Consider the following 24,296-nt stretch of genomic DNA (forward strand, 5'->3'; position numbering starts at 1 on the left):
ACTGTGACTTTGGACTTGCCTTTTGCATTTGCCTTTGAATTATGTTACCTGAAACTAGACTGTGGCTTTAGACTGAGAACTACAGCTGTTGGAGATCCTGTAAGTTGCTGGGACTTGTATTCCTCCTGGACAGCCAGGGCTGGATCGAAGGGGGGGCAGGGGGGTAGTCTGCCCCCAGCGGTGCCAAAGAGGAGGCGCCGGGTGCAGCTGCCAGCTGCACGGGGGGCTGGGAGGCCACCCGTGCCATTCACCTGCCCCGCAGGACAGGAGGCAGCTGGCTTGCTGCATGCCCCCTGTCCTGCGGGGCAGGTGAATGGCAGTGTCGGGGGCTAGGAGGCCATTCGCTGTGGGGCAGATGAATGGCGCGGGCGGCTTCCCAGCCACCCACGCTACCTCTGCCAACTCCACGGCACACCGGGGCAGCCGGCAAGCCACGTGGGCAGCACACTCCTCCCTGCGTGATGACATCATGGAAATGAAGTCATCACGCAGCGCCAGGAGCGCACGCACGAGGAGCCGGGCTTGGGTTTCCCTAGGTGCCGGCAACCCTAGATCCGGCCCTGTGGACAGCAGGAAAACAAAACAAGCAACTATACTTTTTCTCCAGAGTTAATGCAGTGTTGAAATAGTTACTCATTTTATCTGCAGCTCTGAACAAAAAATAAAAAGCTAACTATGCTAGTTTTAGTAAATAACATGAAAATACTGCAATTTGATGAGTATGGTTTTTGGCATAAAAAACTAACAAAATCGACTTTAGAAAGAGTCTTAAAGATATATTTCTGTTTTTGAGCACTGGAGGCAGATATCTAAAGAGGAGGAAGAATTAACAACCATTGTTAAGGCTGTTCATTTTAATGTTTACATTTTTATTATGTTTTTCTTTTTTTAATTAATGCTGCTGATATCCAATCTATGCACTTTGAGGTAAGTTGACATTACCAACTAACGTATATATGTAAAAGGTGACATGACTTCTTGAAATCAATCAACACTTTTTTATCTAAAAAGGAAACCAACTTAATAATGCTTTCTTGGAGTTTCTGACCAATTCTTTGTATGGCTCCATATCCTGTCATTAAAGGGGATCTGGGATTTTGGATGCAATGCCCATTGCTAATGTTTAATAAGGCACTTATTAACTTGAATTCATAAAGAAGTATTCACTAATTTTGTATCTCTACAACAGGCTGACAAAGCTATACAACTACTTCCTATGTTCAAATCCAAAAATAAGTGAGTATCTTTGTATTGTACTTCTCATCTCATTATGAAAGGATATAACATTGATATCTCTGTTAGTAATACAGAGCACCAAAATGACAGAATGCCATGGTTGTCTAGGATACCAACTCAAATTGTACTGAAAAGGTGCTGTATTATTATAAAGAGTCAGAGGAGATGGTGTACAATACTTACTTGATAATGTCTCCTTCAAGAGCAATCACTCGCTTAATGATCTTCTGCTCTGGGTTTCTTGGAGACCTGCAAAAAGCAGAGAAAGGTTATTCAACGTGTAATATCCTCATTGTTTTAAGAAAACAAAGAGAAAAATCCGCTATGAAATGGAGATGGTTTAAATCACTAAGAGAATTTATTATTTTTCTAACATGGCATCCGTCATATTTCTGTTAAGTCACTGCTGTCATTCTGTGAAGTCACTGCTGTCACTGCAAGCCGCCTGTGGCAGAGAAAACCAGGTGCTGCAATGCTAGCTGGCTGCAAAGACCTAGATAAGTCAGTCACCATCTTGCTATTGAAAACTCAATGTGCAAAATATTCAGCGGTTATCAAATTAGTGCCCTGTTTTAAATGATGGAGAGTTGATTGCAAATTGATTCACATACTTAAAGATGAATGTACTATTAAATGCCAACATAACCACATACATAAACATTTGCTTCAATAATTTATTTTAGAAAATAAACTCAGAATGAGATGAAAATTAAATCAGCTGATGAATGCAAATCTTCTCGTGAGGTTTTGGAACATCATTTAAAATGCCCAAACATATTATTATTGCCATTGGGCAATAGTAATAGGTCTTTGTCGAGAAGAACAGCCAGGGAATACTTTTTCTATATGGCAGTAAGGAACAGGAACCATTAAAGTTGTCCAGTTGACCAGGAGGGGAGGAGTCCTCCTGGCAAGCCTAGATATAACTTAAAGAACACAAATCCATGTGTTTCATGGATTCATCTTTCTTCTGAGAGTGCTGATAAAATTTTAGACTATTCAGTGCCTAATGAGAGTGAAAAGATCATTAGACTGGCCCATTGAGACAAGATTTTCTCTCAAATATTGGAATCTGGGCTCTCTTCTGAGGTAGATTTTATGTAAATTGTGGGCCACTTTTGATTCACCAAGGTACTGACTTCCTGGGGCAGTTTTAGGCCATTTCCACACGTCCTTAAAGGGACAGCCCACGCACCAAACGCAAGCCACCAGCGTTCAGTGAGTGGGCCGTCCTTTTAAGGACTTGGGGAAACAGCTTTAGTTAAAGCTTTTAATGGATCAGTGAGATCCAGAAGGAAAGACTGAGATGAAAGCCCTTATAAGTTAGAGGGAAACCGCTGTCAGACGAGAACAGTTAACAGACAAGAAGAAGAAAATATATTACAGTCTTTGTTTAAGAATAAAATTTCAGTTACTGAAATGAATTAAGCTCCCTTTTTAGTATCAAGATTGTGTACCAAACAGGCACAGTGGTCCCTGATGGACTCAAAGGGACTGCTTAAAGCCATGAAAGCAAAGGAATCGAAGTCCATTAAAAGAAAGAGCTGAAAAGTTGTTTATCACAAGTGTGTGCTATTTTGAAGCATCCTTGTGTATGAGCTCTCATGTACATACCAGGGCTTTGTAGAATTAGTATTTTAATGCGCTACCCTTACTGAGCTTGCTAATCTGTGGTCTGCTGCTTGGCCAAATGGGAATGAGCTCAGGGATCGACATTGTTCCTGTGTATATTGAAAAATAAGTACATCGAATAAGAATGCTTGATGTTGTGTACTTTTAGGGACTGGGATGGACAAAAGCTTAACTGAGGTTTTGCTCCTCAGTTAAGAAAGTTTTACTACAGCAACGGTCACAAAATTCTGGTTGACTAATATCATAATTCTATATGACTCAGCTAGAGTTGCAAATCTCCATGTGGGAACTGGAGAGTATTTACAACTGATCTCCAGCTTTCAGAGATTAGTTCCTCTGGCAGAAGGGGTAGCTTCATTTCAAGGCATCACAGCCTGTTAAAACTCCCTCCCCTATCCAAACTCTGCCCTCCCCATGCTCCACCCCCAAATCTCCAGGAATTTCCCAACCTGGAGCTGGCAACCCCCAGTGCAGCCATTTCTATCTTGACCCAGGACAAATATGAGAAGAGCTAGTCTGGTATCAAATTATTTCCACAGCTTCTGGGTGTTTTAGCAGCAGGTGGAACCCACCCAGAATCCTTAGTTTAGGCTGCCATTCCCCCGTTGACAGCAAGGGACCCCCCACTGGCAGCAGGCACTTCTCAATACCATTCAACTGGCCAAAAAGAGAAAAAATGGCAGAAAAGGGGGAGCATCAGATGGGCACGATCCAAAAAAAATTAATGATCCAGCTGATCGTGGATCGGCGCCAGTGACGATCCCGAATTAACAATCCACGCCGATCATCTCCCGTTCCCGATCCATGGATCGTGGATCATGGAGGCCAAAGCGGGCCGCACTGCTATTCCCAGCTATGTGGGAAGGTGGGTGGTGGTGGCGGCCGCCAGGCCTGGTGGGCACAGGAATGGGACCCTCAGGTCCCATTCAGCAACGCAGGAGGTCTGTGTTTGGCTGTCAGAGCTGCCTATCAGGGTTTGCAGGGATGAGATTGGAGTGCCCATGGCTACAGAACACCCCCTTCCCCCTCCCTCCCCTGGGTGTCTTCTCCCAACTTGTGACTGCTTTGCTGCTCCGTGGTTGGAAGGAAGCCCTGCTGATCAAGGAAAGCTGGGCTTCCATTCGGGTTTCCAGGGCTACAGAAGGAGGGCAAACAGAGCTCAGGCTTTCCCCTGGCTCCGTTGCCAGGGGAATAGATTGCTGGCGCCTGAGTGTCTGGATCCCCAATCCGAGCCTGAACACAACGATCCAGGCCTCTGCCGATCGCTGGATCGTTGGCCATGGATGATCACGATCCGCCGGGTCATGATCGCGTGATCACCATTATCGTGGGTTTTTTTTATCGTAATGCGGATCATGCCTGTCTCTAGTCAGAAGCATGACAACAAGCTGATATAATTCCCCATGTGCCCAGAAGTGAGGTCATCACATCGCCAGGGGATGCCAAGGATGCACTGGATTGGGCCAAACTCCTATGGCTGAATCATAGATTTTTCTCCCCAAACACCAGAACATCCCTGGTGTCTCTGATGACATGATGGCATCATTTCTGGGTGCATAGGTAGTGACATCAGCACATCGCCAGTGATGTAATAAGGTCACCACTGACCCCCCCCCCCCCAGTTACCAGGGAGGAACCTGGCAACCCCACCTTAATGATTTGATTTTTAACAACACTGAAAATGTTGGGAGCAGACAACTTTGCTTGATAAGGAAATACAACAACACTCAACTAAAAGCTTTTCTTTTTCTCGTCCATCTACTCCAGAAATTGTACTGGACTTGTTTTGAATAGTTTCTACAGGCTACCAGCAAGCAAAATAAAGCTGTTTCCCTCCTACTGGCTCAAAGCCTGTTTGTACTGAGGCCTTCTGGGCTAGCATCTTTAAAGAGGCAGTACACTACACCTGAGAAACCCCATCTGGTAGCATCCTTAATCCTTATCCGAGTAAGATAAATTCAGCAATTAGTTCAGCAATTCTTCTGAGGGCCAAGCTACACATGACGAATGACACTTGAATGGCAAGTGTATTTCTCCCTGTTCACTTGCCCTCCACTCAATCCACTTGCCGTTCAAGTGTCATTCGTCATGTGTAGCTTGGCCCTGAGTCATTCCACTTTCAAAAATGTTTACAGGAACTACTAGAAAAAGAGAGAAATAAGTTGATCACACTGGTTTCACCCACTTCATTACTGGAAGTCACACTCTTTTAGCAAAATTGCTTTTAGGCCACTTTATATATAGTACATTTGCACTAATGAAAACAGCCATCAAATTTTGAGTGTATCCTTTCAAAACTCTTTCATAGTTTCACACTTTATTTTAAAGGTTCTTTTGAATCTTCTCTCTGAAACACTTCTATCTGATTAGTGTATACATTTTGTAATATAACTACTGACCCTGTGGTTTAATTTAAACCCACTCCGCTATAATCATAATGACCTTGAAGAAACATCCTTCTCCATCCAATGAAGGAACATTCATGACAAAGTGATTATTTTTATGCTAGTTATAACAATTTTTTCTATCTATCTGTCAGAGTATTCAAAGAAGCCACTGTAAATTAAACTCAATCATTAATGATTTGAAGAATGAAAACCAGAATAAAATCATAACAAAGGTGTTTAAGTTTGATTTCTAATTCAGATCTTATTTGGGGAAAGTATATTACAGAATTCATTTAGTCGGCGTAGCACTCAACAGGCCTAGCAAGAGATTTTCTGGCAGCCCCAACCCTGGCTGTCACTCCTCAGGCTGGGGGAGCAGGAATAATGCAAAAATTGCCAGTGTACCAATGGCATGATGTCATTTTCAAGCTGGACCTTAGAGTGGTGTGACATTACTTCCAGTTTTGCTCCAGAAAGGATGTCACACACCAATCTCCTGACAGATACCAGCCACTGACTAGCAACCATACCTAAAAATAGAGGGAGGTATCCCAAGGAAAAAGGACTAGGTTTCTCCTAATATCGATTCACTGAGTTGTGCCAGTCCTGATCTATAATTTGGAAAAGGAGAGCTTGGAACAGTTCCAGGGTGGCTTATTGACAGTCTTGCCAGCTGCCTGGCAAGGGCAGGCAATCTCCTGGAAATTCATGCCTCTGTTTACCAATCTCCAGCTGATCAGCGGGAGGAGGCAGGCCCAGGAAACTGGATGCATAGGAAGAGACAGGCTGGGGAAATGGGTGTATAGGTGCCAATGCCAATCCTCAGCCAATGACATCACGTCCAGCACAACTTGGAAGTGACGGTGTCATATCAGGGCCAATTTTTAAGAATCAGCCCCAAATGTAGCAAAAATGTCCTTGTGTAACACTTTCAGGCCACAACAGGAAGTGACATCATCAGCTGGGAATGTGGGCACACATTTACACTAGGAAGTACCTGCTGCCCCCCACCCCAGCTCCTGCCAATTGCCAGGGAGGCCAAACAATGTATCAACCGTGCCCGTCTAACTAAGCAGCCTACTGGCTGTGTAAACAATAATAATTTCACAAGTCAAAGAATTCATCACTTGTTTAGTCACCAGTACCGTACCACAACTTATATTTCATAAGTATTTGAAACTGTGTGTTTATCTTCTAACCACTAGGGTATTAGTGGTTAGAACCTAATGGTTAGAACCTAATGGTTAGAATAACCATTAGGTTATTCTGTGCCTCTCTCTCTTTCTAATTGCCAGGGAGGACCTGGAAAACCTACTTATTGAATCAGCGCACTTGATGACCACAAACACATTCCACTTGCAAGTACTGTAGAAAAACAGAATATATATTGGGGCTAAACCAGACATGAAGTGAAAAGCACTTTAATCTTCTATGCTATCTACCAGGCATATTTGGTACTACCGCCCCCGCTTCCCACATTCTGTTACGATGAGAACAAGTATCCCAACCTTTTTGTTTCTCTATGTTATTCCAAGCTTTTTTATTTTATTTCTTTTGCATCATTTATTATCAGCTGACATAAAAGTTAATATTTTATAAAAGTGCATACATTTAACAGTAAAAGAACTGGCATAAAGAATGGCATGAAAACGAAGACTCACAGGTTCAGTTTGAGCGAGGTAGAACTACCAGTCCTATATACTCCATTTCCATTAAATCACTTTATAGAATTAGGCAGCCAAATACATTTTTCTTCTACTCATTTGCCTTGAGAATGCTCATCTTTCTAGAATCTGAGAACTTTCCAACCATCTGAATAATCCTGGGAGACCAACATTTCTGACAGGGCAATATACATGTACATGTATTTGAACAAGAGCTAAAGCCAACTATGACCAAATACGACACACTTTTCATAGAGATGTTCTTTGACAGTTAGAACTTATTTAACTGTACTGGATGGGCACTATTCTGCTTAAATAACCATCACATAAACATGTATTAGTCATTGCACTTTGGTAGTTCAATCCTCTTTAACTTTCAAGTTTTTAATTCTTTCCTTAATTTCTTAATTCCTTTTTACTATCTTCTTTCTAGCAGCTGCTTAAAACAAATTTATGCTTGGGAGGCTGTGAGAAGTTACTACAGACCTTTCTATCTACACTTGACTGTTGGGGGTCTCACTAAAGATTCCCACTAAGTGAAGGAAGCGCTTGCTTTATTTTCACTTTCAAAAGGGATTTAAAGAAAATCTTCAAATACTCTTTCCTGCTGGGCATGCTGTCTTCCATACTAATAAAAAGAGAGAGTAACCCAGAGCTCCTAGATAATGGCTGGATATGATATTCAGATCCAACAGTGAACCTAACGCAATTATTTTCCAACATACATTGGCTCTTTCACTATCTGAAGAACAGTCAGTCCAAATTACAACTACATCATAAAAGCACATTCTGTTTCAAAGGGCACCCAGAGTTCATGGGTATAAGCTGGGAACAAAGAGAGATGATTTTATACTATTTGTTCATTATTAAGAATCATACAATTCAATTTCAAAAGGTCAAGATGTCCCCAAAAGAACATTCTCCCCAGCTATGTTCCATCATGATCTTCAAAATCAATCAAGAAATCTGTCTCAAGAATACAATTCATGACTCAATACAGATATATGTGCTAACCATCATCCCTAGTAGCTATTGTCTAGTTCCTCCTTACATTACCTTAAACGTATACCTCATGAGGGCTCTGGTCACAACAAACTTTTTATTTCCATTCACACAGAGCTTCAGGTGTTCCCTACTTTACTCAAGATTTTACCTTGAGAACACCTTTCCTTTTGTGTTTGTGTGACCCTTATATTGCTGCCTCCCTGGCTCCCTCAAAAGGTTTTTGCTGCCACCAAAGCTTTTGCCTTAGACCTCCTCAGTTTAATGGGTAATATAGAAAGGCTTGTTATAGATAGTAGTTCGATAGAACAGTCAGCTCATGAGGGTAGATGTGAAGGAAAAAACGGGATCTTTCTTGCTTAAATGAAAGTAGAATGTATTTATAAGCATGTAAGTGAAATGGTTGCAAAGTTATGATAAGTGTATTGGATTCAGAATAGTACTTAAGCTTGGTGGTTTCAAAAATAATTATATCTTCTCAAAAGTATATTCACAGACTCAGCCACACAGACTAATTTTCCACACAGATCTTCATTAACAGAATAAATTCTTTTAACATACACACATAGATTAATTCAGGCCTTTCCACACAGCTTGCCTCACTGAGATATATACAAACTGGCCTAGGAATGCACACAGTTTGCCTGACTTAGGATTCCACACAGTAAACCTGATTTAGCCAAAATCCTTTTTCTGAGATATACAAAGACTGACTTAACCAGAATCTCATGGCTGGTTAACTTTCTTTCAGAAACACACAGACACAGACTTTTTCAGGCCACACAGTTTGCCTGACTTAACTAGAATGAACACTTTCTCTTAGCACTTTGACTAAAAATTGCAGTTCATTCCACTACCTAGGGCACAGCTACCATTCAATCAGAGCAAGCTCCACTCATCCATCCAGCCCTCCTCCTTCTTTCCTCAGAGGCCTGAACTTAAATTCACAGCAGCAAATATGAAAAAAATATTAACCAGTAGAAAAAAAACCCAAATTAATTCTATTACATGCAATTAGAGATGGGCATGAAATTGGGGGTGGGGAGAACCCTGAGTTTCATGGTTTGACACGTTCCATGAAACATGAACTTTTACGAAATTGTCCCGTTTCGTGAAACAATTTGTTAGGTTCATGATTTGTCAGATCCCAGGGCCCTACAATGGCCCCCTTCATACCCAGAGATACCAAACTCACAGGGAGACTTCAGCAGGCTCTCCTCCAGCCACCCTCCAAGTTTGATGACAATTGCAATATGATGACCGAGAATGTGAGGCCTCAACGGATGAACCCAGAAAGAATAAGAAAAAACAAAGAAAATCAAAGAAAAAAAGAGAGGCCTCAGTCAAGCTAGGCCCCAGAACCAGGCAATGCCCTGAGACTATGCGGGGTGGGGTTGAGGAAAAAAGGTACCCTCACCCAACAATCTTCCCAGCAAGGACAAGAGCAGAAAATAAGAGGCTTTTCAGTCTTGTTTAGAGCAGCAGCAAATTCAGCCAAAAGCTCCCAAATCCACTCTCTCTCTCACTCCAAATCCCAGCAACAGTTCCTCCTTCTCCCTCTGTCTACTGGAACTGAAAGCAGGAGGCACAGAGCAGTGCCTTATGTAAGAAACACTCATATAGAGCAGAACAGGAGCTCTCTGGTTGGCAAACAGACCTGCCTAACAGGGTTTGGAGGGATGAGATTGGTGTTCCCATGGCTACAGAAGGCCCATCTCCCCCTCTGCTTGTTGCTCTCATAGAACAGAATGGGAGCTCTCAGGTTGGTAGGGAGAGCTGCCTATCAAGGTTATGTGGGCTAAGATTGGAGTTTCCATGGCAAAAAAAGGTCTGCAGACATTCTGGGTCTATGTTGCCTAGGGAATCAATAGATCAGTGCCAGCCTGTGTGGCATCATGGAACATTCACGAATTGAACAAATTGGCCCCAAAAGTAGAGGATTTCGTGAAAAATGCGGCCCCACAAAATGCGTTTTCGTGATACATGAATCGGCCCGATTTGTCACGAAATTTGATTTGTGTTTCAATTCATGCCCATGTCTACAGGCAATACATTACACCATCCATCTAAGGTGGCTTCCAGCTGTAAGAGTTAAGATAGGGAAAGTTCTTTAGTTCCCTTATATGGTGCATCCAAGATAGGCTGTTAGATATTTTACCTAAGAACATTTTTTAAAATTTATCTATTATCTATTTCTTTCCTGAAAAGGTTTAGTAAATAGTGCTTTATAGACTTTTAAGAATTTTTCTTGGAAAGAAGGAGTTCTACAGCTTTTCCAGACAGAGTCTGATAGATGTTATATACATTTTAAACCTCATGAGCAGAACCTATGAATGATTGGCATGTAGTGATGTTTATACTGCTCACTGCAAAATCTGCCTTCCATTTTTCATTACCATAAGGGATCACATACTACCATACAGCAGAAAAATTGTTACAGTGAAGTCTATGTTACATCTGGGGCCTGGGTTGTCTACCACAGAAAAACACACAATTCTTGGATCAATTCCAACCAATTATCTGGACAGAACACCTTATCTGTCTTCAAAAAAATTAAAAAGCAACTAAGAGGTTGAGATAAATGAGATTTACTAATAAGAGGCAAAAAGAAGGGCTTTGTCCTGTTTTTCCTTATGAGATAAATGATTGTGTAAAAAATAATAAGGTTGACTCTCACAAGCCAAGTTAGGAAAAGTCATTACTGAAAGACCTGAGATAGTGAAAAGGTGTGGTGGTTGTTAAGAATTACACATTAATGAAGATACAGCATGTTGTTTCAGGAAAACAACCTTGAACTAAACGTCTCACAACATCCTCAACCATCCCACAAAGGGTGGAGGGAGGCTTTAATCAGTAATACATAATCCTCACTCTTTCATTAGCATTTGATGTAGTATATTGATTTGCTTAATAAATATTCCACAGAGCTACCGAACAGTATCAGCATTATTAGCAGACAACAAGAGCAACTGAAGTCGTTTAGCTGGTTTAGGATTCTCTCTAGGCGATGCATTACAAAATGGACTTCAGTCTTAATGAACACTGCTTCGATGAAGCATATGGCAAAATCCCCACCATTTCTTATGCATGTCTCAACGTAGATATTCATTTAAGTGAAAAGGGAATTATGCCAACAGGATGAGTGGAAACATCATTGATGCTTGACGAGTACAACATTTCCAGAGAAAAATATGTTTTAATTGATATATTTAACAACATTAGGCAAACTATTTTTGTCACAATAGTAATTCATGAATTTCATTCCATAATGAGATGTTGTGAAGTTTAGCTGATTTTTTTAAAACCATGCACAGAAATACCCAGACTTATTACTATACAATGGGAATAAGACAAGTCCTAAATGTGTACCAAGATGTAGAAAAAAATTACACATCATGAGTGCCATCGAAAACATGAAGAACTGAACAAATGATAGAATTTTCCTGATTGACTGAATGTAGCACAACTCATCACAAAGTGTGACTGCTTGGATTAAGCTGAAATTCAACTGAATCTCTGTTTAGCAGGCTTTGCAAATACATCCCGTGCCCAGATCTATAATGGCTATTGTGCTGGTGTTTTCCCCATTTACTTGTTGACACACAAGATCTCTATGGTTGAAACCAGGACACAAGTCAAGAAAAATACCAAGCTGAGCAAGCCTAGCAGAGGGCACGCGTCTATTATTGCTCCTAACTGTATCATCTTGTAGCTTTTTCCTTGAACTAATTTCCTTTAGTATCTTTGGTAGGCTAACAATTCCATTGTTCCATGGATAATCTCGCAGCATTTTGATCATTGCTGTCATTTCAGGAGAGGAAGAGTTTTTTTCAAAGCTATTTCTCATCGGAAGTAGTTATGGGCAGAGTTCAGGAAATAATCCAATCCACGCTTTGGAATTTGCTTTTAATGGATTTACCGCAACAGGATTTTTGCAGAAGACAATAACTGACTGCAGGCCATTAATGCAACAGAGAGGCCTTCAGAGCACAAGCACTAACACATACTAACACAAAGCAGAGAGAGAAAACAACAAGAGGTAGTGTCTGAGGCAGGCCCTCCCTGCCTCGGACTGGACCGGAGCCGCCCCCTTTTCCTCCCCCCCTCTGCTGGTGGGGCCAGGCCCCCCGAAGACCCCACCGCACTCACCGGTGGACGCGCCGTCCCTCAGGGGCAGGAGTGGCGGGGAGACACGCTGGCGGAGCGGCGGGCCAGTGGGAGAGCCCTTGAGCCAGCTGAGTGGCATGAAGAGGCCACCACCACCGGGCCTTGGAAGGCACGAGGGGGCAAGCCCGGCAGCGCGGACGAGCGGCGGGAGGCTGGAGGAAGCGGCCGCAGCCCCCAACCCAGCCCCAGGGAGGGGCGAAACCGACACCAGGTGGTGGGCGGGCCCGGAAGCCCCGGGAGGAAGCTGGGCTGGCGGGCCACCTGCCCACCCAGCAGATTGGATGGGAGATGCCGGGTGGGGGCCAACCGGCGGGGGAAGCACCCAGGGGGAAAGGAACGAGGGAAGGGGAAGTCAAAGGGGATTGGTGGAGGACAAGGGAGGTGGGACAGGGAGGCACTATAAAGGGGGAGAGTCCCAGTGACGCCAGGGAGGAGAAGTTGGATCAGAGCAGAGCAGGAGAGATAGACCACAGGCTCACAATCCAGCTGGCAGGAACGGCCCACCGCCGTCCCTGCCGTAGTCTGAGGCTGAGGGAACTCTCCCCCCCCCCAGTGCCCGGGTAGGTTAACTGCAAGAGAAAACATTCAATAAACCCTAAACACTAGAAAATTCTCCACAGCTCCCCCTAGAGTTCAAGTGGACTGAATAGTTTTTCATCAGCATTTACAGTAAATAGACTCTTAGTAGCCTGTCACTTATCCAACTGTAATGACAAGTGAAATAGCAACAGAGTGCAGCTTTCGCATCGACTTCAGAGTACAGCAAATGAATCCACTCTTATGATCTTAGTTTTAGAAAGCTGAAGAAAAGTGTTGCCCTGTTTATACAAACAGAGACATAAGATCCCCATAGGCGGTAAATGACAGCAGCGATTAACATCAATATAGCACAGGTAGGCTTCACCAAAGCTTGGTTTTGCAAGATGTAGTAGAAAAGCATAAAATGAGAAGGGTCTAAGAGCTAAGAATTATTGTGAAATTGGAACACACACACAAACAAATACAATTGTGTAGCGGTTCAAATTGTCATTGAACGGCAAACTATTTTATGCACTGTCTCTTACAAAAATGACTGTTCAGTCTAGCATATTATCCTTGGTGCTTATTGCTATTGATGTTATGGTCATGGCTAAGGTGCCTTTCCTAAGTCTTTATTTTTTATTTAATTTCTTTTTATACACCTCACTGTATAAGATTGTCAAGGAGGGGCACACAGATAAATTTGCACAGAGAACCAAAAACAATCAAAATCAGTGCAATAAACAAAAGTGGGAGTAGGGATTCATTAAAATACTAGGCAATAAGAACAGTAATAAAAATTCAAAAAAGAAAATATTGTACAAATAAGTAATATAAAATTTGGCAACAGATAAGAATGCAACAACAACAAGGGATACCCCGGATAGTGAAAGCTACAGAGAACAAGTCTGGGAATAAATAATCAAGAAATAATCAAATTTTGTAAGCAATGTATTAGTGCAAAAGTGCAAGAGTGCAAAGTGCTAATTTCAGAATAAATATTAATAGAGACAATATATACAGAATCAATAAATACAATAAAACATCATCTGTCTGTCCGGGTCATTATTACAACAGTATCAATGTCCATGAAAAGTTCCGTGCAAAACTGCAATAGGAGATTCACCAATGTACAAACGGAGAGTCACAGCAACAAAAAAGGGGGTGACCCCAGTCCAAGCCGAAGTGGAATCTGGGTGTGCCACACTTCCACTTCGGCTTGGACTGGGGTCACCCCCTGTAACCAAAATGTATTGATCATGCATACGTTCCCTTACAATTGTTTCTGCTTTTGTTTTAAAATTTGATGCCCATTATGCTGCTTGTAGTGTCTTACTGTTGATTTTTACTGGGAAACTGCCTTCGGCAAAGTGAAATGTTTTGAAGGTTGGTGGTGAAGCCTTTAATGTCTAAAAATCTTTTAAAGAGGGGATTCGGTTTCGTTTTCCCAGCCATGTCGGACGCTCTTCTCCGCAGGTCCGGGAGGAAACGTCCGAGCAGCCTGACCGGGCGGTTGACTTGCGAGGGTTAACCCCCAGGACTCCCAGTGAGGGAGCCAGGGTCAGGAGCGCGGCGGGAAGAACCCCCTGAAAGCAATGCAGGGGGTAAATTGCCCGTTTGCTCCAACGGAGGCCGGCAGACTTGCACAGCACATCACGTGCAGCCGGGCCATGGAGAATGGCAATAAGCAGATTTAAGGTGAAAGCCTGTAAGTAAGCGAATCCCTTCTGATTTCTAAGCGTATGCGAAGGATTGGTGGGAGTTGAAGCTAAGAAGGTGAGGATTTCTTCCCCTTCATGGAGTTTCGGAACTTAGCTGGCGCCCCCCCTCCTAAGATGGCAACAAGAAAGCAGAGCCCTGCAATGAGTAAATCGGTGATGGCGATGTTACAGGGGAAGGGGGAAACTTTGGAAGAGACGGTCAGACGAGCAGTCTTTGAAGCTGTGCAGCCTTTTGTAGCGAGGATAAATGAAATGGGGCAAAAGGTTGATTCAGTGGAAAGCGAAGTGAAAACCATTAAAGAAACAGCGTCTCGAGCAGAGCAGTCTGCACGCGAAAACGTAGTACTCATTAAAGCAACAAGTAAAGAAGTGAAGCTCTTGGAGAATCAAATAATAGGACTGCAAGTGGACCGTGCCCAAACGGTACTGCGTCTTCAAAATGTAAAAGAGGAGCAAAGTGAAAATTTAAAAGATTTGGTGTCGGGACTTTTGGCGGCATTCACAAAGGCAACTAAAGAAGAGATAAAAGGCGATATTTTGGAAGTCCGTCGGACATCTTCAAAGTATGTAATGAAACGTCAGCTGCCTCGCGAGATTATTATTGACTTTTCATCTAAGAAGACTCGGGACACCATCTTATATAATTCGTATAATGTGGACTTGGACTATTTGGGCAACAAGGTTAAAATATTGAAGGATGTTCCATTTCTGGCTCGTAAAATAAGATTTAAGTACAAAGGACTTGCGGCTTTCCTGAGGAAATGTGATGTAAAATACAAATGGTTGTTTCCGGAAGGCGTTTGGTTCAGATATAAGGATCAAACCTACAAAATTACATCGGAAGTACAGCTGAGGGACTTTTTGTTTAACCATCAGGAGTTTCAGCAAGAAGAAAGTCCAAAGTCTGAAGGGGAGAGTGGGGGGGGGAGGGAACGAGCGCAGCTATTGTAGCTGCGCAGAGAGAACTGAGACCGAGACGCGGGGGGGGGGGGGGGGAGAAGACCTGATCCTGAATGCAGTCTGTATTTTATAAGATCTACCAATCTGATAGCATATTAGAAAGTTAACTTTAAAGAAAAATTGCAGCATGAAGGGAATACAAGACATGTAGAGTAGTGTTTTTTGTTTATATGTTGCTCTTCCCTTTTCTCCAGTCCCCCCCTTTTCCCCCTATATCTCTGTAGTCCTTTGCAGTTTTCTATGTTAGATATTAAAAATAAAAAAATTTATATAAAAAAAAAATCTTTTAAAGAGGGGCTAATATGCAGACAATCCAGTAAGTTCACCTGCATTTTTATCAGAGATGGAGAAGCAATATTTTTTGTTTCGCCGTTGCTTCAATCCCATACGTAGCGTTTACAACATATCTAACGTTAAAAGAAATCAGTTGCAAGTACATTGAGCCATACCATTTCCATATTGCATTGACATGATTCAAGATACACTAAAAAACCAAATTCCAAACACTAATTAAAATGCTTTCGTGCAATAAAACTAACTGGTGGGTGGCAAAGCAATGTGACCAGTCAATCTGAAACCCTGAAAGCACTGGAAACATCTTGCAAAGTCTTCTGAATTAAAATCTCATTTTAATTAGTTCCTAGGCTTCCAGTCTAATCACTTTGAAGTTAAATGACTTGCTGTTTAGAATGCAGGCAGTGTAATTACTACAGTTGTGTGTATTTGACCTTTTCCCTGTTAACAGCAAGACTCAATTAATTATTTGCTGTTTTAGCAGGTTGTTTGGCCTCACCTCAACCTTTTCCTAAAAGGGCCGAGAAGCTTGATCACCTTAACCTTTGCCTCAGAAAATACAGTCAGAACTACATTTTAGTTCACACTAAGCCATCTTAAGCCATCGTTGTCTATCAAACTCCTCTGAAAAGTGCATCATATGAACTTTTTATATTACAGACCCCCAACTTAATGTATTGTAATGAGTTTGCTGTCTGATTAGTTAAAGTGATGCCTGATGGGAGTCAAGACACTTTGATAAAGGAATTTTAGTGGTCTTTAATGACTGTGGATGTTTCCTCACTGCTGGAAGAGCAACTTGGAATAGAAAGGGGGGGCATCAGACATGAGATTTGCCAATTGCTTGAAAGTAAAACTCCTTAGGTGGCTGGATGTCTCACTGGGGATCTGTAGCCCTGTAGGAAAGGCATGACCCTTTGTCTCCACCTGCTCTTTAATTTTATATTTATAAAATAAAGACAGTACTATAACAACACACTTTGTATTCAGAAAACCCTAAAGTTAAATGAGAAATCCAGGAAGCCTCAATATAAGAGAAAAAACAGTGTTGTAATTACCTGTAACTGTTGTTCATCAAGGTCTTCCATTCAGGAACACATGGGACTGCGCAGTCGCAGGCCTGCCGACTCAGATTTTTCTAGATGATAAGCCACTAGGGGGCGCCCTCGTCTCTATCTGCGCAAGCATGGCCACTTTCCTGCTGAAACAGCCCCTATAGAGGTGGGGCTCCCCCCGCTACCCTCAGTCCTCTTTCACCACCATACCCCAGATAAGTAAAAAGAATCCAAGCAGGGAAGGAGGGAGGGTATATGTGCCTGCACAGAAGACCTTGATGAACAACAGTTACAGGTAAGTGCAACACTGTTTTTCATCATTAGTCTTCCAGTGCAGTCCCACATGGGAGATTAACAAGCTGATTACCTGGGTGGTGGACTTGGTTGTCTTTACAGGAAAACTGATTAAAGGACTGCTGTACTGACTGCTGTCTCTTTTCTGTCCAGGATGTCCAAGGTGTAGTGTTTGACAAAAGTGTCCGATGACACCCACATAGCAGCCTTACAGATGTCCTGGATTGGAACACCTTTCAGCAGTGCCGCAGATGAGGCCTGTGACCTGGTGGAATGAGCATGAACCTCCAAGGGACATGGTAAGTTAGCATTTTTATAACATAGTAGCATTGCCTGAACCACCCACCTAGCTATAGTTTGTAAGCTAGCCTTCTTCCCTTTTGGGGGGCCTGAAAGGAGACAAAAAGCTGAGAATCTGACCTAAAAGATTTTGTGCAGTCTAAATAGGAGTGCCCTTCTAACATCTAATGTGTATAGGGCTTTTTCTGCCTCAGAGGTCTGGGTGCGAAAGAACACCGGCAACACAATCTCCTGGGATACATGGAATTTAGAAACAACTTTAGGCAGAAAGTCAACCTTTGTACAAAGCACCACCTTTTCCGAGTGAATTTTTAGAAAAGGTGGTTCAATACTCAATGCATCTAGCTCACTGACACTTGTAGCTGATGTAATGGCTACCAACAAGGCAACTTTCATAGAAAGTAGTTGTAGATGGCAAGTTGCCAGCGGTTCAAAAGGTTTAGCCATTAGCTTGGCCAGAACTAGTGTCAAGGACCATTGGGGTACTATTGTAGTTGCTGGAGGGACTAGGTTATTCAAACCATTTAGAAACATCTTAGACATATAGTGGGGAAAAAACTGTTTTCTTATCAATAGGGGGATGAAACATAGAGGTGGCTGCTAGGTAGACTTTTATGGAAGAGTTAGAAAATCCTTTATGCAGAAGACCTAAGAGACACTCCAAGATAAGGGGTAAGGAACAATCATTAGGGTTTATTGCCCTATCCAGTGTCCAAGTTCTGAATTTCTCCCTTTTCAAGGCATAAGATTGCCGTGTGGACAGATGTCTAGCGTTCAAAATAATGTGGGCAACTCCCTCTGAGAGAGCTTCTCTTGAACCACAAGAGAAACTTTCAGTTTGAGTTTGTATGTGTTGTGATTAAGGACCTCCCCCCCCCCTCCAGGACAGGAGGTCTGGTTCTCTCGGCAAGTGACGGATCTGAGTTTGGAGTCTCATCAGTCTGTGAAACCAGGGCTGCCTGGACCAGTAGGGAGCAATGACTATTGCTGCTGTTTTGTCTAGCTGTAACTTGCTCACCACCCTGGTTAGCAATAGTATAGGCAGGAACAGATAATAGAAATGGCCTGACCATTGGAACTGGAAAGCGTTTCCTAAGGATCCGTGGTCTGTACCACCTCTTGAGCAGAAGAGCTCGGTTTTATGGTTCTCTTCTGAGGCAAACTAGTCTATTTCTGGGAGACCCCGTTCCAGCAAAGATGGGTTCTAAATAACAGTCCCTGAGAGCCCATGCCTCCTAGCCTGCTGAGATGATCTGTGAGGACATTTTCTACCCCAGGAATGTGCACAGCATGAAGCCAAACTGCATGATCTACTGCCCAAGTCCAAATCTTTATTGCTTCCTTGCAAAGAGTCATGGACGCAGTGCGCCCTTGTTTGTTGATATAGAATATGGTGGTAGAATTGTCTGTGAGGATCAGGATGGATTTTACTCTCACTGCATCTGTAAATGAAATCAAGGCATAAAGCACTGCCTTCAGTTCTAGAAGACTGATGTGATAACCTTTCTCCTCCTCCTCCCATGTACCATGGGCATAGGAACCATTACAATGAGCCCCCCAAACCCAGATTGGAGGTGTCTGTGGTGATAGTTATGTCAGTCCTAGTATGGCTAAATTAGATACCAACTAGAAGGTTAGATTCTTTTATCCACCACAACAAGGAACAGATGACCTTCCTCGATATAGTGAGTTTTTTATTATCTTAGTCCCACTAGCCATTAAAGGCTGAAAGGAACCACAACTGCAAAGGTCGCATCTTCAGTCTTGCTAAAGGTACGACCACAGTGGTGGACATCATGAAGCCCAGGAGGGTTTGAATGTCCTTAGCTGACTGAAACCTGCATTTCTGGAACCTTCCTATCAGACCTTCTATCTTTCATAGCCTTTTCCATAGCAAGAAAGCCCTATTCTGATTACCATCAAAAACTGCACCTATAAATTGCACCTCTTTGGAAAGTGTCAGTTTAGACTTTTTTTGGTTTACAAAGAGTCCCATCTTGAGCCAAGTGAGAAGGGTTATGTGAACCTGCCTGGCTACATCCTGTGCAGATTGGCCGGTAATAAGTCCATCATCCAGATAAGGATATATGCAGCAATTTTTGGTTCTAAGGTAAGCAATAACAACTGCGACATACTTTGTGAACACCTGTGGTGCAGTTGACAGGTCATAGGGAAGGACCTGGTATTGGTAGACCTTTTTGTCATAGATGAACCTTAAAAACTTTGTATGCTCTTGAAAGATAAAGATGTGAAAGTAGGTGTTCTTTAGATCAAGGACTGCAAACCAGGAATCTGGTGGAATGAGAGTCATAACCGTCTGCAAAGTTGTCATGCGAAATTTATGTGTGTAGACGAATTTGTTTAGTTTACATAAATCTAAAATTGATCTGAGCCCTCCATTCCCCCCCCCACTACAAATAACCTGGAATAAAAAGCCTAGCCATGCCTCCATATCAGTGACTAGTTGAATCATGCCTTTACCCAACAAAGCTTCTAATTCTGCCTGTAAACCAGGGCAAGTTATGGATCCAGAAAAAAAAAGAAGGCCCAGACAAGGAAAATGTATAAACTCAATTTTATAACAATTAAGAACGATGTTAAGGACCCAAGCATCAGAGGTAATATTACTCCAGACTGCATGAAAAGCACGTAGCCTATCCCCAAACAAAGGATCAGGAGGACCCTGGACTAGTCAAAATTGCTTCTGATTTGGAGGTTGATTGTTGGGGTGCTGATGCTGTGGCTGTTTCTGTCTATGATTCCGTTTCCTTCTTGGAAAGGTCTGAGGGCTCTGATAAGACCATTGGGTAGAATATGCATACCCTTGATATGGGTGAAAGTGATGGGATTTTCCCCTGTATTGAGCCCTCCCTGGAGCTTGTTGTTTAGGGGGTAAGACCCCATAGGAGTGGCTCATGAGTCTATCCTTCCTTTTTCGGGAGAGATATTCATCTGTCTTCTCAGAGAACAAAGTTTTCCCTTCAGAGGGGAGGTCATCTACTCTGTTCTGAGTCTCGTTAGGCAGAGCTGTTGCATGAAGCCAGGCATATCTCCAAAGAACCACCACAGAAAGCTAAGTCCTGGTAGATGTATCAGCTGCATAATAGCATGCATTAATTTGGTGGTGAGCCTGTCTGACTGCTTCTTCCTGGATAACTTTTAGGAATGGTCGCTGGTCCTCGGGCAGCCTAGGAGTAAAGGATGCAGCCTTGTTCCATAAAAATAATTGATAGGCTGCCATCATGACAGAATAGTTTGCAATTTTGATATTTAAAGCTGCAGAAGCGTAGAGCTTCTGACCCAGGGAATCCAATTTCTTTCCTTCTCTGTTGGATGGTGTTGAATGAGGACTCTGCCTCTTGCAGGTTTGCATCTCCTCAGTGACTAAGGACAACAGAGGAGGATAAAAAGACAGATAAGGTTAGGCCTCATTTTTAGTCTTCTAGAGACTCTCAGATTTTCTGGTAGTAGCCGGTGTGGAAGCAGGTTTCAGCTTCAGGTTATTCATCAGTTCCACAAAGCCTTCTATGATTGGGAAGGCAATGTTATTAGAAGAGCTTCGGTAAAGACGCTGGAGGATTTTGTCCTTCAGCTTTGGCTCAGTTGAGGATATATTGATTTCCAAGGCTCTGGACATCCGGAGAAGCTGCTTGGTGTAGGCCCGGAAATTATCCATCAGCAACACTTCTTCAGTGGTTCCCACTGCTTCATCAGGCGAAGGTTCCAAAGGAGGGCTAGGACTATCTCCCATGCGAGAAGGGTCCATACCACCGTCTCTGTCAGAGAGTTGGAACACCATCTGAGAGCTCGAGAAGGAACGGTGGCGTCGAAGATGCACAGGAGATTGATCCCTAGAGAGGACATCCAAGCCATATGAGGAAGATCCTTCCTGATGCCAGTGGTCATCATCGTGTGAGTAATAATGTTCCTCCCTGGAGGAGAGGTAGGAATGTTTCCTCCTACTGGGAATCTTTCCTTCTTCTTTGGAAGACTGGAGAGACCAGGACCTGGAACCTCCCGACGGTGACTGAGATTGGCCAGTAGGTGTTAAGAGGATGGTCCAGTACAATAACCTCCTCTTCAATCCAACCTTCCTTGGGGGATGTCAAAGATTGCCTGAAGGAGAGGTGTTTCATCTTCCGAAACTTCTTTTGTGGTGGTTCCCTTCCTGAAGTCGACCCTGCCACATCAGAAGAAGGGTCTGTCAAAGATGGCTTAGGTCCTTTGCTAGAGTGATGCTTCTTGGAAGGAAGCCTCGGATCCTCCTATGAGTGTTTGGACCTGGTCGGCTCTGATGTGGAAGCATTAGACTCCAAGGAGTCTTCAAGCCAGGCTGGTCAGGAGCTGGGAGAGTACATACTTTGGGTGCTAAAGAGAGTGTCCGACTCCGGGGAGTCTTGGAGCCCGATCTATCTGGATCTGGGAGCAATTTCTTCAGTGTGAGGACTTTTGATGTGCTCGGGTCTGAGGTAGATGGATCTGAGACTCCAAGCAGGTTGGCTCCGACTGGTGATGATTGGCTCCAAGGAGTTTTAGAGCCCGAGTTGGATCGTGGCATCGAGGATAGTCTTGGGGTCAAAGCAACCTTTGGATCTGACACTCCTCGAGTGCCAGTCAAGGCAGATTTCTGTGCCTTTGTCCATTTATCCATGACCTCCATGGCCCTCTGCCACAGGGAGGCCTTCAGGCAACCCAGTCTCTTTGATCTGTCATTCAGTGTGAAATTCTGGCAATGCTTGCAAGACTGGGTGTTATGGGCCTCACACAAGCATAAAAGGCACAGAGAATGACCATCGGTGTGGGTCATCTTAGCGTTGCATGAATAGCAATGTTTAAATAAGGCCTCAGACTTCTTTAGTGGCTAAGTAAAAAACATGAACAAGCTACGTATCGTAGAGAAGAAACAAGTTAGAACCTTCTGCAACAACGGCAAAAGAGGAACTGAGGGTAGCTGGGGGAGTCCCGGCACTATAGGGGTCGTTTCAGCGGGAGAGCGGCCATGCTTGCACAGATAGAGGCAAGGGCACCCTGTAGTGGCTTATCAGCTAGAAAAATCTCTGAATCGTCAGGCCTGTGCGCACGTAGTCCCATGTGGGACTGCACTGGAAGACCGACAATGAACTAGGCAGTTACACTGGAGACTGAAGAGGAAATCTACACATAATGGAAATACCTTGCTTTGTTTAAAAGATGAAAATGTCAGTCTCGCTCATCACCTTGAGTATGGAACAATGAACGGTTATATTTTGTAACCAACCCACATATTTTCCAATCAAAGGCTACAAATAATAGCATATGCAATTAAAGTCCAAGGCTTCACTTCCAAACAGTAGTTTTTTTGGACAGACTTAAATTATTTTTGCAGTCATAACAAAGACACTTTCATTGAAGGAACAATCGGCTGCAAATGTGTGCTCATTACAGCAGGATGATAATATATGAACTTTGGCAGGGCAAAAAAAATCAGAGACGATCAACAAGCATGAATGAAGGGGGATGGGCAAATAAAAGAGCTGTCTTGATGGATATGCATTGATAGGTCAGGAAACTAAAATTTCAATTGTGAAAGGAATTCAGCATCTTCATCTAATTTGTATGGAACCAGAGGCATAAAGCACTGTGGGGAAGCACTGAGCAGATTGCTGTTGTGTATCTTGAGAAAGAAATACTAACAGACATTTAAATAGCATAGAGTAAGATGAATTGGCTTTACAAAGGATTAAGGCCTGAAGCTTTGCACAAAATCACAGCACCCCTAACAACCTATGTCTGCTGTTCATCTCAGGTCCATATTTAGTCTGCTCCAGGCTTGCAAACCATATGATCCTGATAGGGTCAATCTTAATGAGATGTCAGATAGTCCTTGATAGAGCATTTTTGTTACTAAACAGCAGCCATTATGGCACTCAGCTTGGATCAGAGCTATGGTGGGATCAGTACATGGTTGGCTCTTCCGCATGCTTTTTTTCCAATCTCAACTTCTTCTCCCAAGCTGTCCTTTTGGAGGACACATACACAAGCACACATATACACAGATTGTTGTATGTTAATTGCAAGTTTCTACTAACATGGCAAATAGCAGTTATGGGTGTGTATGTCATTTGAGGACAAGAAATGGTACAAGGTGAAAGAATTAATCCCCTCCTCCCATGCCATATTGAACAGCCTTCCTTCTCACAGCTAAAAACTGGTCACAGATCTTCCAGCATCTCGTCATGTTTGTGTTAAAAGAACAACAGAATGCCCTGAGACATTACTGTAATTATCTCAGAACTGAATTATTTAGCTAAAACAAAAAACTTTGAAAGGATTCATGGCAAAATCCATACTTGTGCAATCAACAACATTTATTTGGGTTGGCTGTCTCACTATTTGTCTTTCAGCCGAGCTCAGACACCTGTATCCATGAAATGATGATAAAGCAAACTTATTCCATCCTGACTGAAATCAGGAAATTAGTAGGATTCAAATGCCACAAGACTCTTGTAACTAAAATAGTGATTCTGCAATAACTACTGTGAAACTACTGCTAAGATGTACATATCTGCAGCACCGAGATTACCAGGAGTTCATTAAGCTGTCAGTTACTGCAGCGTAACTGTTGTTGTAAGCCACTGCCTGGAACCACTGCCTGACAGCGGTGGTCCATCTTTCTTGGTCCAGGACATGTCAACCAACTTCCCAATACCCACGTCACCTCCCCTGTTTCCAGAGCCACTGAAGCGTAGACAGAAGAGGGTCTGGCGTGAACTACTATTTATCAGTGGGCATTATCAGTAGGCTAACTGTCCAGCTTCCATATGGAGAATGGAGTAGTACAGTGATTAGTTGCTGGGTCTCAGCACGCAGTAGGAGATGCCTAACTCCTTTTGCTCTGTTTGTGTCTTCTCAGAGTAATTTGGCTGGTCTTATCCAGCAAGAGAGTTCTTATCATTTAGGCATATATTGTTTGCCATTCCCTGGACTTGCAGTGGAACAAATATTCACACAGTGCTTCCTGCCTGTAGGCATTTCCATGAAATTATATATTTTGAAATGTGATTGTTTGATTTTTGATTTTTGCAA

General features: G+C 42.9%; 1 protein-coding gene across 2 annotated transcripts in view; it reads right to left on the bottom strand.

Annotated features, from left to right (window-relative positions):
* IMMP2L (inner mitochondrial membrane peptidase subunit 2) overlaps window positions 1–24,296 on the bottom strand; it is a 665,729-nt gene that overhangs the window by 238,863 nt on the left and 402,570 nt on the right. For both annotated transcript variants that reach the window (XM_054989415.1, XM_054989414.1), the window contains exon 4: window positions 1,420–1,485. In XM_054989415.1, coding sequence (XP_054845390.1) covers window positions 1,420–1,485 — 66 coding nt within the window. The remainder of the gene's footprint in view (window positions 1–1,419; window positions 1,486–24,296) is intronic.

The sequence above is a fragment of the Eublepharis macularius genome, chromosome 9 (assembly GCF_028583425.1).
Source record: "Eublepharis macularius isolate TG4126 chromosome 9, MPM_Emac_v1.0, whole genome shotgun sequence".
NCBI classification, from domain to species: Eukaryota; Metazoa; Chordata; class Lepidosauria; order Squamata; family Eublepharidae; genus Eublepharis; species Eublepharis macularius.